Raw genomic sequence first — 13,116 nt, 5'->3', positions numbered from 1 at the left:
ATCAACGAGAAACGCCGGTTCTCCTGTCAGCATCACCATCGTTACGTTGGCTGTAGCACGTGTTTTGAAGCTTTACATAAGTCGTTATGGTAACAAATCATGATCTAAAAGTCTTATTGGCCCACAGTGAGCTCATAAGCTCAGGTTCTGGTTTTATTTGGTCTTGTTTCTGTTGTTTTCTGTGTCAGAATCACACTGAATGAATGCCCCCCCCCACCCCCCCCACCCCACACACACACACACACACACACACACACACACACACACACACACACACACACACACACACACACACAGGTTCTTTGATTTAAAACACAAAAACATTAAACATAAACTTTACAAGCAGAACGTCCTGTTTACAGCCCCACATCACTGATAAAACACAGAATAATGAAGTGATGAAGCCCGTCCTGCTCATGTCAACACACACACACACACACACACACACACACACACACAAGAATGGCTGCAGCTGTTACCATGGAAACAAGCTGATGAATAATTGAGGGGAGAGAGCGAGCGACCCCGAGCTGCACAAAGACTGATTTTTGAGAGATGAAAGAAGTGTTCACACCAGCTCACACGCGCACACACACATACACTCACACAAACACTCACACACAAACAACTGCAGGTTATCATCACAGCCGGCAGCATTTCAAAACAACCAAATCAGAGAATAAACCCTGACATGTAGTGTGTGTGTGTGTGTGTGTGTGTGTGTGTGTGTGTGTGTGTGTGTGTGTGTTAAACGTAAGTTTGAGTCACTGTGCCATCGTCACATGCCACCACACACTCACAAAAACACTCAGAGTGCTAATGATGCCGTTACAGAGGTGGGTGGGGGAGGGGGAGGAGAGGACGGATGTGCAAACCTTTAATTAGCGCTAACGGTCGCAGTCAGACTGACGGGTTCACGTGTGTGTGAAGAGCAGATGGGATGAACTGTCACTGCCGCCGCCGCACTCGCTGTCAGACCCTTCAAGCAAACATCAATGCTGAATTTCCACCTATTAAAAGTTTTTCAAAGTAGTCAGGACAAAATTGAAACCCACCTTGTTCCCACTTACTGCTCCTTACTTACTATCATTTGTAAGTAAAATAGTTAACAGCTGGAAAGCAGCTCTACTGACTTGACTTGACAACTGAAGGTGGGTTTTGAGAAGGAATGGTTAACTACGTCAAGCAGAACAAGAGGATGTGCATACTAGCAGATAGCAATGAATTTAATGTTTCTACAATGAATTCTTCTTTCATTTTTCTTCTACAGCAATGCACTCAGTCTCAAAAACACAAATCTGTGAAGGGACGTTTAAAAGAAAGTCGCTCTACACACACAAAAATGTATACTCCATTACTAAATGATACTAAAACTTTCTGGCAGTATCTATTAGATAAGACACTTATTCATAACCGTATCGATATCAACCAAGAACTGCTGCAAACACGCAGGTACACAGCCCTTCCCTTCACTAGCAACTGCACAGACAAGCTCCCCTCTTCCCTAGCAGCTGAACACACAGTCCCTCCCTTCACTAGTAGCTGAGCACACATATACATAGCGCCTCCTCTCAATAACAGTGAGGAGGAGCTAAGTATGTCTGTGCTCAGCTCACTAGCAGCTGAACACACACAAAGCTCCTCCCCTCACTAGCAGCTAAACACACACAGAGCTCCTCCCCTCACTAGCAGCTAAACACACACAGAGCTCCTCCCCTCACCAGCAGCTAAACACACACAGAGCTCCTCCCCTCACCAGCAGCTAAACACACACAGAGCTCCTCCCCTCACCAGCAGCTAAACACACAGAGCTCCTCCCCTCACTAGCAGGTGATTATGTGAACAGGAGTTTAAAAAAACTGATCAACACTTTAGAAAGAGTTTCTGGAGGTCATTAAAGATCCTGTTTGAACAACATCAAAATATTAAACACTTATAAATGTTAGCTTTGATTAAGCTCATGTTACTGTTAGCTGTTTAACTATTAACAGTTACCCAGTAACCACATTAACCATCGGTTAAGTAATCATATGCAGTCAGTTCTGCCCATCTGTGACATTGTAACAGAAATGTTCTAACAAAGTAAAATTCAAATTATTAGAAAGCTAGGAAGTACAATATTAGAAAGATAAAAGTGAGCAGCAGCTCCAACAAAAGCTGAGAATTGAAGTTTAAGGAAAGCAGGACTTATTGCATTAGTTTGAGCTACGTGTACCTAATAAACTGGAAACACTCTGAGGACTCTGAAGAGTAAAGAAAAGAAGGAAGTCGTTGTTCTTTAATTTAAAAGAACTAATTAAACATCAAATCCAAATAATGTGGAGAAAGTGCTGTGAGTCCCGAGAGGCCTGCAGATTAATTAAGGTGGATTTCTGCTCTACTTTCCGCCTCTCTGGTCGAGCGTGTTCATTGGCTGCAAAGATAATCCAGCGGCGAAAAGCACGCCGCCTCCGAACCAGCACGGATTCAATCTGAGCAAATGGAAAAAAGAAGGAAACGTGGGCCGGCAGAGTCGAGAGGATCTAACGCAGTCACACATGAGAGCATGTGGGCGTGATGGCAGACCTAACGGCAGCCGGGAACACAGGAGGACGGTTTCACCACTTCATCAGAAAAATCCAAAGCAAGAGTCGATAAAAAAAGAGAAACAAAATCACTAATCGAGGGCCAGCCCTCCCTCCTGCAGCCTGTTTTCCTCTTTAATCTCCATCATGTTGAACACAGGACCAGTTATGCTAATGAGGGCTTTATTTAAAGCTTTAATTAGCAAATTTTTCTGTGTCAACAAGCCTCACACAGCACAGGACTGCTGTGAACTCTTCGCCGTGTTACAGTCACTTCATTAAGGTGCAAATTTATGCATCGTAATGTTTCAGCATGTAATGAGATCAGCGAGCACACGGAGAGGAGACGGCGGGCGGGCGGCGGGCAAGCCCGAGAGGGAAAGGTGAGTTAGAGGTGTGGCCTGAGGCTGCAGACCAACACTTTTAACCTGTGCCCCTTAAAACTGGCAATACAAGGCTAAAAATACTCAATATTCTCGTATTTATTTATTAATATAAGTGATTAAGTGAAGTGATGAAACAAACAGTGGAGGGATATAACCACACATTAAGGTTAAAGGACAGTTTCAGGTCATTCCTCCCAACTGAACCATTTCAGAATCAGCTCATTGTTTCTACTTATGTTTTTACAAAATGATTATATGAGATTCTTTTTATGACTCAACAGGAATCACAGCTAAAAGATGAGCCTGGTATCAAATATAGGCAAAAAGAAGGCCTTTCATATGCAATAATTAGTTTTGACTGGCCACCTATTCCACATGAGTTTGGTTGATGTTAGGTTTAATGATCTTTCAGTTCATTTCCCATTTTACGCGTGCTGCAGGATAATGATTTTAGATTTTTGCACATCCTGTTCTCTCATCTCAAAATCAGGATTTTTTTGTTCAGGTCCATTTTGTTCTGCAACAAAAAATAATTTTATTATGTGCTATGTGATGGTTTATCCTTTAGGGTGTCTTACATTTTAACCAGTCACCTAAGTCCAACACAAAACAATCCTCCAACTCTTAAGTCCTGTAATGGCACTAACGGTAAATCAGTGAGTTAAAATAGTTAAAAACGTCTTCAATTAATGATCAACGGTGTGCTGAAACAACTTCTATGACTTTATATCCAAAACATCTGTGTCTTGTGTCGAAGGGATATCTCCAGCATTTGAACTCAATCTGGGGCACCCTTTCCCATAATACCGACTCGCACCATAAGATGGTGCCATGAGCCAAACAGGCATTGAGAGTATAGTCTTATTTACAATAGAATCCACCTGAGGAAATAGTGATGTGGCAAAGAAAAATGGCAAAATGCTGCCCCTGGTGGTGAAAGTTTTAGTTTTAGTTTAGCTTTGTAGAGCATAATTACAAAAAGTCCTTCCTCCACAGCTCGGTTCAGGTATTTGATTTCTTACTTACAAAAATCATGAAACAGTAAATAAAAGTTAGTATTTCTTCATGTTCACGAGGATAGAACTGTTACATTTTTCAGCACAGTCACAGTCAGCACAGTGATTGTTTTTCACAGCATGTATGCAACAAACATTCAAGACTCATCAGAGGACCCATCACACTGGCAACCAAGAAAATAAGTTATCTTTTAACTCAAACCATCATATTTTTCAGGACTTAACTGTGTAGTTTTTAATACATGCACCCAAACTAGTAGTTTCATATAAATATTATATATATATATTAACAATCTAACGATCCAGTTTGTGGCCTCTAACCTCCAACTTCTAAACTCAGGCACACAGTTTCCAGCTTCCAGCTTATAGCATCCAGGTAGCATCTAGCCTCTAGCTTTTAGCATCTAGTCTGCAAAAGTTCCAACCTTCAGCTTCTAATTTCTAACCACTAATTTCTAGCTTCTAGTTTTCAGTTTCCAGCCTCCAATTTTGCCATTTTACAAGTAGAAAATAGTTATTTTCTGCTCTTGGATGTGAATCAATAGATATGAGACTGGTGTGTGGAACATGTGAGTTCAAATAAATTAAATTAAATCTGTGTCCAGAAACACAAATCAATACATCGTAAAATACTCAAATCAGCAGAAACTGACATGAAACTGTATAATATTTACAAATGATATAGAAAATAAAAACAAACATCCCTCACAACAACTTAAAAAAAGTGCAGTCGTTTATCTCACTTGGTTTATAATTTTGGTAACAAACAGACAAACCAATCCGGTCACAGCGCTCCCTTGGTGCAGGTAACAATGTTTTCTCCCTCTTTGCTGATTTTCTGTCGTGCGTTAAGGTGAATTCTAGGAGGGAGCGTTTCAGACACGGTTAAATGGACTCAACTTTAAAGGACTGCATGGAGGCTTCACTGGACAACCTGCTCTACCTCCTGAGGCTAAAGGCAGACGCCGAAGTGAGCATTACAGACCAGGAGCAGAAACAACTGATGTCATCTTTGTGTGAATGTTTTATTCATGAACTCTTTAAGATGCTCGGTCCAATAAACCAGGTTAACAAGGTCGAACCAGATTGAATCAAAGAGGAAATACGGGATGAAAATCACCCTAAACAAGGACTGAGGAGAGGAGGAGAAAGAGTGCGTGTGTGTGTGTGTGTTAGCCAGTCAACCAACCTTAAAGTGCTTTCATATACAATCACACGCTGTGATAAACACACACACACACACACACACACACACAACCCCGTTCAGCTATCTTAGTGAGGACCTTCATTGACATAATGCTTTCCCTAGCCCCTTACCCTAACCATTAAAAATGAATGCCTAACCCTAATCCTTACCCTAAACCTAACCATAACCTAATTGTAACCCTGACACTAAAACCACATTTTGAGCCTCAAAAATGCCTTTAAATCAATCAATCTTTATTTATAAAGCACTTTTCATACAAAAAATGTAGCACAAAGTGCTTTACATGGTTAAAAGCAGCCCACCCCACCCTCCCACTCACTCCCCACACTCTCATTAACATAAACCATCATGAATACACACATTCCTCCTCCTCCCCCCCCCCCCCCCCCTCACACACACACACACACACACACACACACACACACAGACTCGCACACTTAAAGAGTAAAATTGGGCTGGGTACGCATTAGCCAATGCCTTCAAATTTGTGAGGACCGGTTTGTGTGTCCTCACAAGTGACTGTTGGTTCTCACAAGTATAGTAGAATGCAGATTTCGGTCCTCACAAAGATAACTAGACAGGAACACACACATACACACACACACACACACACACACACACACACACACACACACACACACACACTGCTAGCCGGTAGCTTTGAGAAATGCCTCCTGGCAGCTCTGCACTACACACACAAATGGTTTATTTTCACACAGGAATAATAAGTTCAGTGTCAGCTATTAGCATTCAAACACTCAAATATGTTGCTCTTAATTATTAAATAATTAAATTTACACCCATAAGATTCCACAAAGGCTCCAGAAGGTGTGTGGATTTCTTTTTGTTTAATCTGTGCAGAGAATCGGTCCAAATGTGTTCCTCGAGTTCATTCAGAAACTTCTGAGACACCAAAGTGCCGCTCGCGTCGTCTGCTCACCGCCCGCAAACACTTCTTAATAGGTGTAAACAGTTTAGTAGACGGCGAGTTCAAGTCCTGCTTGAGTTTTCTCTGAAGGGAGACAGATGGAGACGGGCGAGGCGTGAACCAGAGTTCAACCAAAAATATAGGCAGTTTTTTCATTTTAGCTCAGCTGACATTTTTCTGAGAGGAACGTGTCAGAAACACACTTTCCTAGAAGCATGTGGACACAAAGAAGTTTCTGAGGGTGGATTTCAGATTTTTAACTCTGAAATCCACCCTGAAAGCATTTCAGAAAACATTATCCTGATTTTGAAAAAAAAAAAAAGCCATCAGGAGGACTGTGAAGGTGAAAAAATAAACTAGAGCACAGTAAGCTTCAATTTATCACTACCTGACTGGTTCCTTTGTTAACTCCCAGCTCAGCTCCCATCGTCTCATCAGAGTTAAAAATAAAGAACAAAAACTTCAGAATGTGCTTTAAAAACACATCAAAGGGCAGCAGAACAAACAGAATCACAATCAGAGACCAGAATAGAGTCAAGACGAGACCAGAATAAACTGAAATTCACAGCAGATTATTACCCGACAAGGCTCTGACCACACTCCTCCTGCCCTAAAGCTTAAACTCCTCCTGCTTTATCACCTGCTCTTACTGTAACGTGAAATTAAATTTGCAACATGAACATCATGTTTTGTTCTCTAAGACCTTGAAATAGCGGCTGAGAACATAAAACGATCAGGAAGGTGTTTGCAGACAAATTTAGGAAGCGAGTTATTTTATCAAAGACTGAACCAGAGGAGGCGCCCCCTGCTGGATATCAGAAAGAACATCATTTAAGACACCTCAGTATTGGCTTCAATCTTCACTCCTGGAAGCTACGTCCATCAATTGCATATATCAGAGTTATATTGATGGATAACCTCGAGCACCGATGATGATCAAACTGATCAGTGATAATTTACCAATATAGGTGGTTGTTAGCTTATTTTTGCATTAATGCAGGGGGCCAAGTGGGTGAGAAAATTGCAGCAAAGTTTTTTTTAAAAAGCAAAAGAGAGGGGCAGATTCACTGCTTATTACAGAATGCTGGCCAGACCCACTTTAGATCAAATTGGGCTCTTTGTAGCCCATGAACTAAAACAAGTTTGACACGCCTTCGCTGACGCGTCAAAGTTACATCATCATCATTAAGAGATTCGTATTAAAGTGAATCAGCCTCGCTAAGTGACCAACACTTCCATCGAGTTCAGCTGTCTTATTTCTGTCTGCAGGTGACGTGAACGCTGCTCGTGTGCAGAGACGCTCGTTAAACTTCATTTGTCGGTGAAAGACTCGGCTGTTTGTGTGGAGAGCTCGATGATGAGTGGAGGACCGGTGACACGTTTTACACAATTACAAAGCGGACTGGACGAGTTAGTCGAGCTATGAAGAAGACAAAAGGCAGGCAGATGTTATGACTTAATAACACTTCATCTGCTCAACTGATGTCCATCCACTTCAGCTCACTAATTACTACAGACTGAATCATTAATCGATATGCGAACGAGGCTCTTCAGCTGGGACAGCTTACATTACTTTCTCTTCTTGCTGGAAGTGGGAAATAACCTCCCCGGTTATTCAAAATCAAACTGTCTATCACAATATGTATTCATTCAGTCATAAACAGCATGAAATGGAGGAGATGGGTTGCAAAGCAACTTGCAGATGCACAACAGCTGTAGGCAGGCTAAAGCAGCTTATATGGCTGCTAATAAGACGTCTAGAAGAACACCAGCAACGTCAGAAACAGGCTTCATTTATCCACAAACACAGAGGAAGAGTCTGGAGTGTGCTAAACTAGTCGATCTCAGTAGATCCACCAGCATTAGCTTTGTTGTTGCTGCTGATGCTCTATAAAAGTGGCTGAGCGTAAAATAAGTGTAAAAGGAACCCCCAGATATGGGTCACAAAAAGACAAATTATATCTAAATGTAATTAAAGATCAGATAATTAAACTGGAAGTGTGAGTGCCTAGAGCTAAACGCATTATTCACGACTTAGTGTATCACGATCTGCTCCTGATGGGGGAGGAAATCCCGACTGGTCATATTTGGAGCAAACGTTTCGTAGGTTCAGTCAAGAACATGGAACAAAAAACGGAGTAGAAACTACCGCAGGACCCCAAAGAAGGACTGAAGCGTGCAGACTAGAACAACACAAGACGTTAAACCTGGAATTAGTGTGCGTTTTCCCACATTGTTCACATTCCTTCCTGCAGTAAACATCCTGCCCTGTTATTACCCACAAACCACCTGGTTCATGTCATCTGAATACCTGAGTGAGCGTGTGTGTACTGTAACTGAGCAGCTTCACTAACGACCTTCATCTATAATACAAGACCTTAAACACACACACACACACACAGTGAGAAGAGCAGTATTTCCATCACTTCACAGGACTAACCTCAAAGTCTTCACCCTGAACTTTACTCCATCACCTTTAAGACGACTCAAACTTCTACACTGAACCAAGGTGAGTCTTCACAGTAAAAAAGCAAAAACATACACACAGATAAAACTACCATCACAAAAACACACACACTCACACACACCCTGCTAACCCTGAAATTTGTTCCTTCATCTTACAGGGACTCGAGCTTTGTCTCCATGAGGACATCGACTTAGCGCAGTACGAGAATATAAAGACATGCATGTCCCCACAGGACATTTAATTCAAACTTCAAAGTCTTCATCTCCTCTTGGGAACTGATTTCCCCCAAATTGGACTAGCTCTAAGTTCCAAGCCTTCAACCTGAAATTTTCTCGATTACGGTGGTTTTCCCTTCATAGGGCTCGCTCTTTATTTAGACTCATTTTTTGTTCCCATAAGGAAGTCAAGTCCCTACAGTGTAAGAAGAGCAAACACAAATACGTCAAACCAATTACAATAAGACACACCTACAGCCTTTTTTCCCCCCATTATATCATTACTATATATAGGACTCGCTTTTTGTCCACATGTGCTTCCACGTAACACATAAATACAAGACCTCACACTCTAAATATTTCCACCACTTTAAAGGTCTCAAGCCAACCCTGAAAGTCTTCACCCTGAAATCTGCTCCCTCACCTTACGGGGGAGGTGGAGTGCAAGAAAGTACCCACAAGCCAGTGTCCCAGGAAACAAATTAAAATAGCACACACCCATGGAGTCGTATTTCCATCGCTTCAGAGGACTTACGTTTGTCCCCTGAAGGAAGTTGGGACCCCACATTACAGAAAAATTAGTGCACATATGTCCCCCCAAAACACACAAATTAAAAGACATCACACACACTCATTGGATTTCTTTTACTTTTGAGGAGTTGAGCTACCTGTAATATCCTCGTCCCTGAAATTACAGCAATTTTGTCCCCTTGAGGAGGTCCCCACAGAGCACTAAAGTAAACACACTCGAGTCCCCACAATACATTTAAAACGGCGCACACCAACACACTCTAGGCCACTTAGAGTGCCATAATCTGTTGATAAGCCTCTCTCTCTCTGCATCATCTCTCTACCTCACTCGCTCTACAGTAGGACAATAAAACAAAGCCTCTCTCTCTTTTTCCATTGTTTCTTTATGGGACTCACTCACTCAGTAGGTGTGTGTTGTACTTGCTGGTGTAGTAGTAAACGTCTTCGTAGCCTTCCTGGTAATCATCATCCGCCCGGTACCTCCTCCCTCGCCTCCTCCTGCTCAGCAGACGTAGCAGGGCCAGGAACCGCTCCATCCCCACCACCTCCACCACAATCACACTGGGTCCAAACTGGGCCGGGCTACGCTGCAAGCTAACAGCAAGGCCAATAACGGTGAGGGCTAAGCGTTTATTCCACACAGAGAGATAGAGAGAGTGAGATCAGGTTTCCTCCTCCTCGCCTCCTCTTTCTGCTGCGCACACACACACACGCACACACCTCTGGATATCACACACACACGCATTAGCACACATGTAACACACACACACACACACACTCCCTCACACACTCCCTCACTCGCTCGCTCTTTGTATTCTCTCCTCTATCTGCAGCCTCCCTCTCCTCTGTTCCCGTCTTCTTTCGGCTGTTGGTGCATCTAGCCGGGCTCAGCCAATCACAGAGCTCGCAGCTCACAAACACACACACAGACACACACACACTTTGCTCGCTTGCTGCTCTCGCCCTCTAACACACCACTCCTCCATCTCAGCCCTTCATCCTGCACTTCCTTTCCTTCATTAGATCCTTCCTTCCTTCGTTATCTTGTCCCTCTATTTCCTTCCTTCCTTCAATCCTTCCTCTTCTTTCTCTTCCTGTCTTCACATTTCCCTTCCTCTCCTCCTCTTCCTCCTCATTCATACACTTCATTCCAGTGTGGGGGGAGGGGAGCCGGTGAGTGAATTCCTCAGAGTCTTCTGTAATTGTACCAAGAGGAGGAGAAAGGAGGAGAGAGGAGAGGGGTGGAAACATGTGCAGGTAGCTGGTGGAAAATTGGGATAAAACCAGATTTCAGGAACTGAAAACCAGGATTATCCTCCTGGTATCAATATCAAGGTCCTGTTTGGTGTTTGGGAGAGCACTGGTGTAGTTTTACACTCGATTCAGGAAACAAATGAAGACACAAACCACAGACAAAAGATGTGAAACCCGGATGAACATCAACAAAGAGCTCTCAGGTTCCATTTACCTCAGAAACAAGTGAACAACATCTGCAGTCACCTTTGGAGCACATCTAGCTGACAACATCAACTCAGGGACAGCCACAGGTCCACCTTACATGATTACTGACCTTTTAGGCCACATCTGGCCCTGACAACCTTTGCTGTAACCGATATAAATCCCAGCTCCTTACTTTTTGCCTCATCTAGTTCTCGACAACCGTTGGAGTTGCAGTCCAAAGTCTAGCTTGTGACATCTGGGCAACATCTGGCCCGAACAACTCTCGCTGTACGTCACAATCATACTGGCTTATGACTTTTGAGCCACTTCTGGCGTCAACTCATAGACAGCTCCAAGTACAATTTATATGTTTAGTGGCATTTGAGGAACATCTGGCTCATCCAACCTTTTACATAATTTACATCTGGCTCATCCAGCCTTTGCTGTAACCCATGTAAAGCTCAGCTTGTGACTTTTGGGCCTCATCCGGTATCAACTCAAAAACAGCTGCCAGTACACACATTCAAACACACATTAGGTGATATTCGAGGAACATCTGGCCCTGACAACCTCTACTGTAACCCACCTCGATATCAGTTTGAGACTTTTGGGTCACATCTCAGGCATTACAGCTAAGACTGTATTTTTTCCCCATTTAAACTACATTTACAGCACAAAGAAAGAACTTGTAAATAGATCATATTGTATATATACTGTAAACTTGCAGGATGTTTGTCAGGTTAGTGAATAATTGTGTTACATAATCATAATTTTTTGGAACTTTTGGTTTCAAGCTCTTATACTTTTCCTGCTTGCATCACACAAAGAACTGATCACTCCATCACTGCCTCGTATATGTTACACCGTGAAAAGCCCGACTGTAACGGGGTAATCAGTGTTATTCACCTTCAGTGTTTTGAACACCTGACCAGTGTATAATCCCTGCAGGTGTTCTTGGTTGGCCACCCAGAGTCTACACAACCTCCACAGAGACCTGAAGTCCTGACCTCACGCTTCCTGCATCAAAAGGGTCTGGTCAGGATAATGAATGGAGACACTTGTGCTAAAGCAAGGACTAAACAACGCTGAAAAACAGCCTCCACTCTGAGTCAGTGGATGTGATCTGCTGAGGTAAGCCTGCTGCATGATGGCAGCATCCTCTGGTACCTGAGTTCATCTTAAACAAGGCTTCACAATAACACGGGCACTAAAGATCCTGAAACACCTTCATGATCATATCCAGCTGCTGACAACATCTGAGAGATTTTTTATTAAAGAATAAAAAATAGCCAACTTTTGCTTTTACCCTCATCTCCATTTATTTTATATTTATGCAATAATCGTTTTTTGTCTTTTGCTGATCGGAGCTACGCTGATGTTTAGAATTCATCATATGATATACGCCGTCATTTTACTCTGCCTTATTTATTGATTAATAAAAATGATTAAATCACAATGACAAATAAAGAGAAGAACCAAAAAAGAAAATAAAAACATGATCATGATCAAAAATGATATATGAAAACACTGACAAAATGAAACATATAAAATAAAATAAATAACAAATTACTGAAAAATTATACTTTCAGCAATGATGAATAAAGTGTGCAAAAAATAGGTAATAATATTTGGCATTAGTTAAAAAGCATAAAATATGAATATATTAATAAATAAGATACGTTACACAAAATACAGTAAAAAAATAAAAACAGAAAATAATAACAAAATAAAAATAGAAATAAGTGTAATAATACCAAGTAAAAATTAAATAAATGTTTTTAAAATAAAAAAAAATAAAGTAACCAAAACTGGAAAAAGAGTATTTTTAAAAAATAAGGCTAAATAAATCCTGGCAGACTTACACACCGCCTATGGTCCTACTCCAAACTGCAGGAAATCTTGTGAACTGGAATTGATCTCAGCGGGCGTATCTTCAACCAAACTCTTAAACCCAAAAATAAACATCTGAGAAAACTGTAATGTTCTGATTTTTCGTGCCAGGAAAAATAAAATATAATGTACAACATACAACGCTGGAACACGTCCCAGTGGACTTCATGATCTGCTCGGGTCAAACATTTAGCACAATGTGTCGTTTCTTTCTTGAATATGTTGACGTGAACGTGAATGACATCTTTTGTTGTTTTTGCGTAAGACTATCATGACATGATAACTGATCACAAGGACGGAGGTATGAAAATATCCACGCTGAGCACGATTATTACTGTTAGTTCTATTTGTTTGTGTTTGGTTGTTAACAAGTAAAAAACAATAATAATAAATAAATAAATAAATAGCACAATTAAGTAAAAGTAAATCTAAATATCTAATGATATATGTATAAAAAAATAATACAATAAAA

At 41.5% G+C, this 13,116-nt stretch overlaps 1 protein-coding gene and 1 pseudogene across 8 annotated transcripts in view; both read right to left on the bottom strand.

The window, feature by feature from the left end:
* LOC134615929 (NACHT, LRR and PYD domains-containing protein 14-like) overlaps positions 1-13,116 on the bottom strand; it is an 851,239-nt pseudogene that overhangs the window by 543,880 nt on the left and 294,243 nt on the right.
* Positions 1-13,116, bottom strand: part of grip1 (glutamate receptor interacting protein 1) — a 67,436-nt gene that overhangs the window by 35,745 nt on the left and 18,575 nt on the right. For 4 of the 8 annotated variants that reach the window (XM_063460725.1, XM_063460726.1, XM_063460730.1 and 1 more), the window contains exon 1: positions 9,715-10,145. The exons of 2 other annotated variants lie outside the window; for them this stretch is intronic. In XM_063460725.1, coding sequence (XP_063316795.1) covers positions 9,715-9,850 — 136 coding nt within the window. In that variant the 5' untranslated portion in view covers positions 9,851-10,145. Of the gene's footprint in view, positions 1-9,451; positions 9,471-9,710; positions 10,146-13,116 lie in introns of those variants that run through there. 2 more of the 8 variants (XM_063460731.1, XM_063460732.1) reach the window with 2 other exon arrangements.

This window comes from Pelmatolapia mariae, linkage group LG17 (genome assembly GCF_036321145.2).
Source record: "Pelmatolapia mariae isolate MD_Pm_ZW linkage group LG17, Pm_UMD_F_2, whole genome shotgun sequence".
NCBI classification, from domain to species: Eukaryota; Metazoa; Chordata; class Actinopteri; order Cichliformes; family Cichlidae; genus Pelmatolapia; species Pelmatolapia mariae.
The sequence above is the reverse complement of the archived record's forward strand: the minus strand, read 5'-3'. Positions and strand labels throughout refer to the sequence as shown.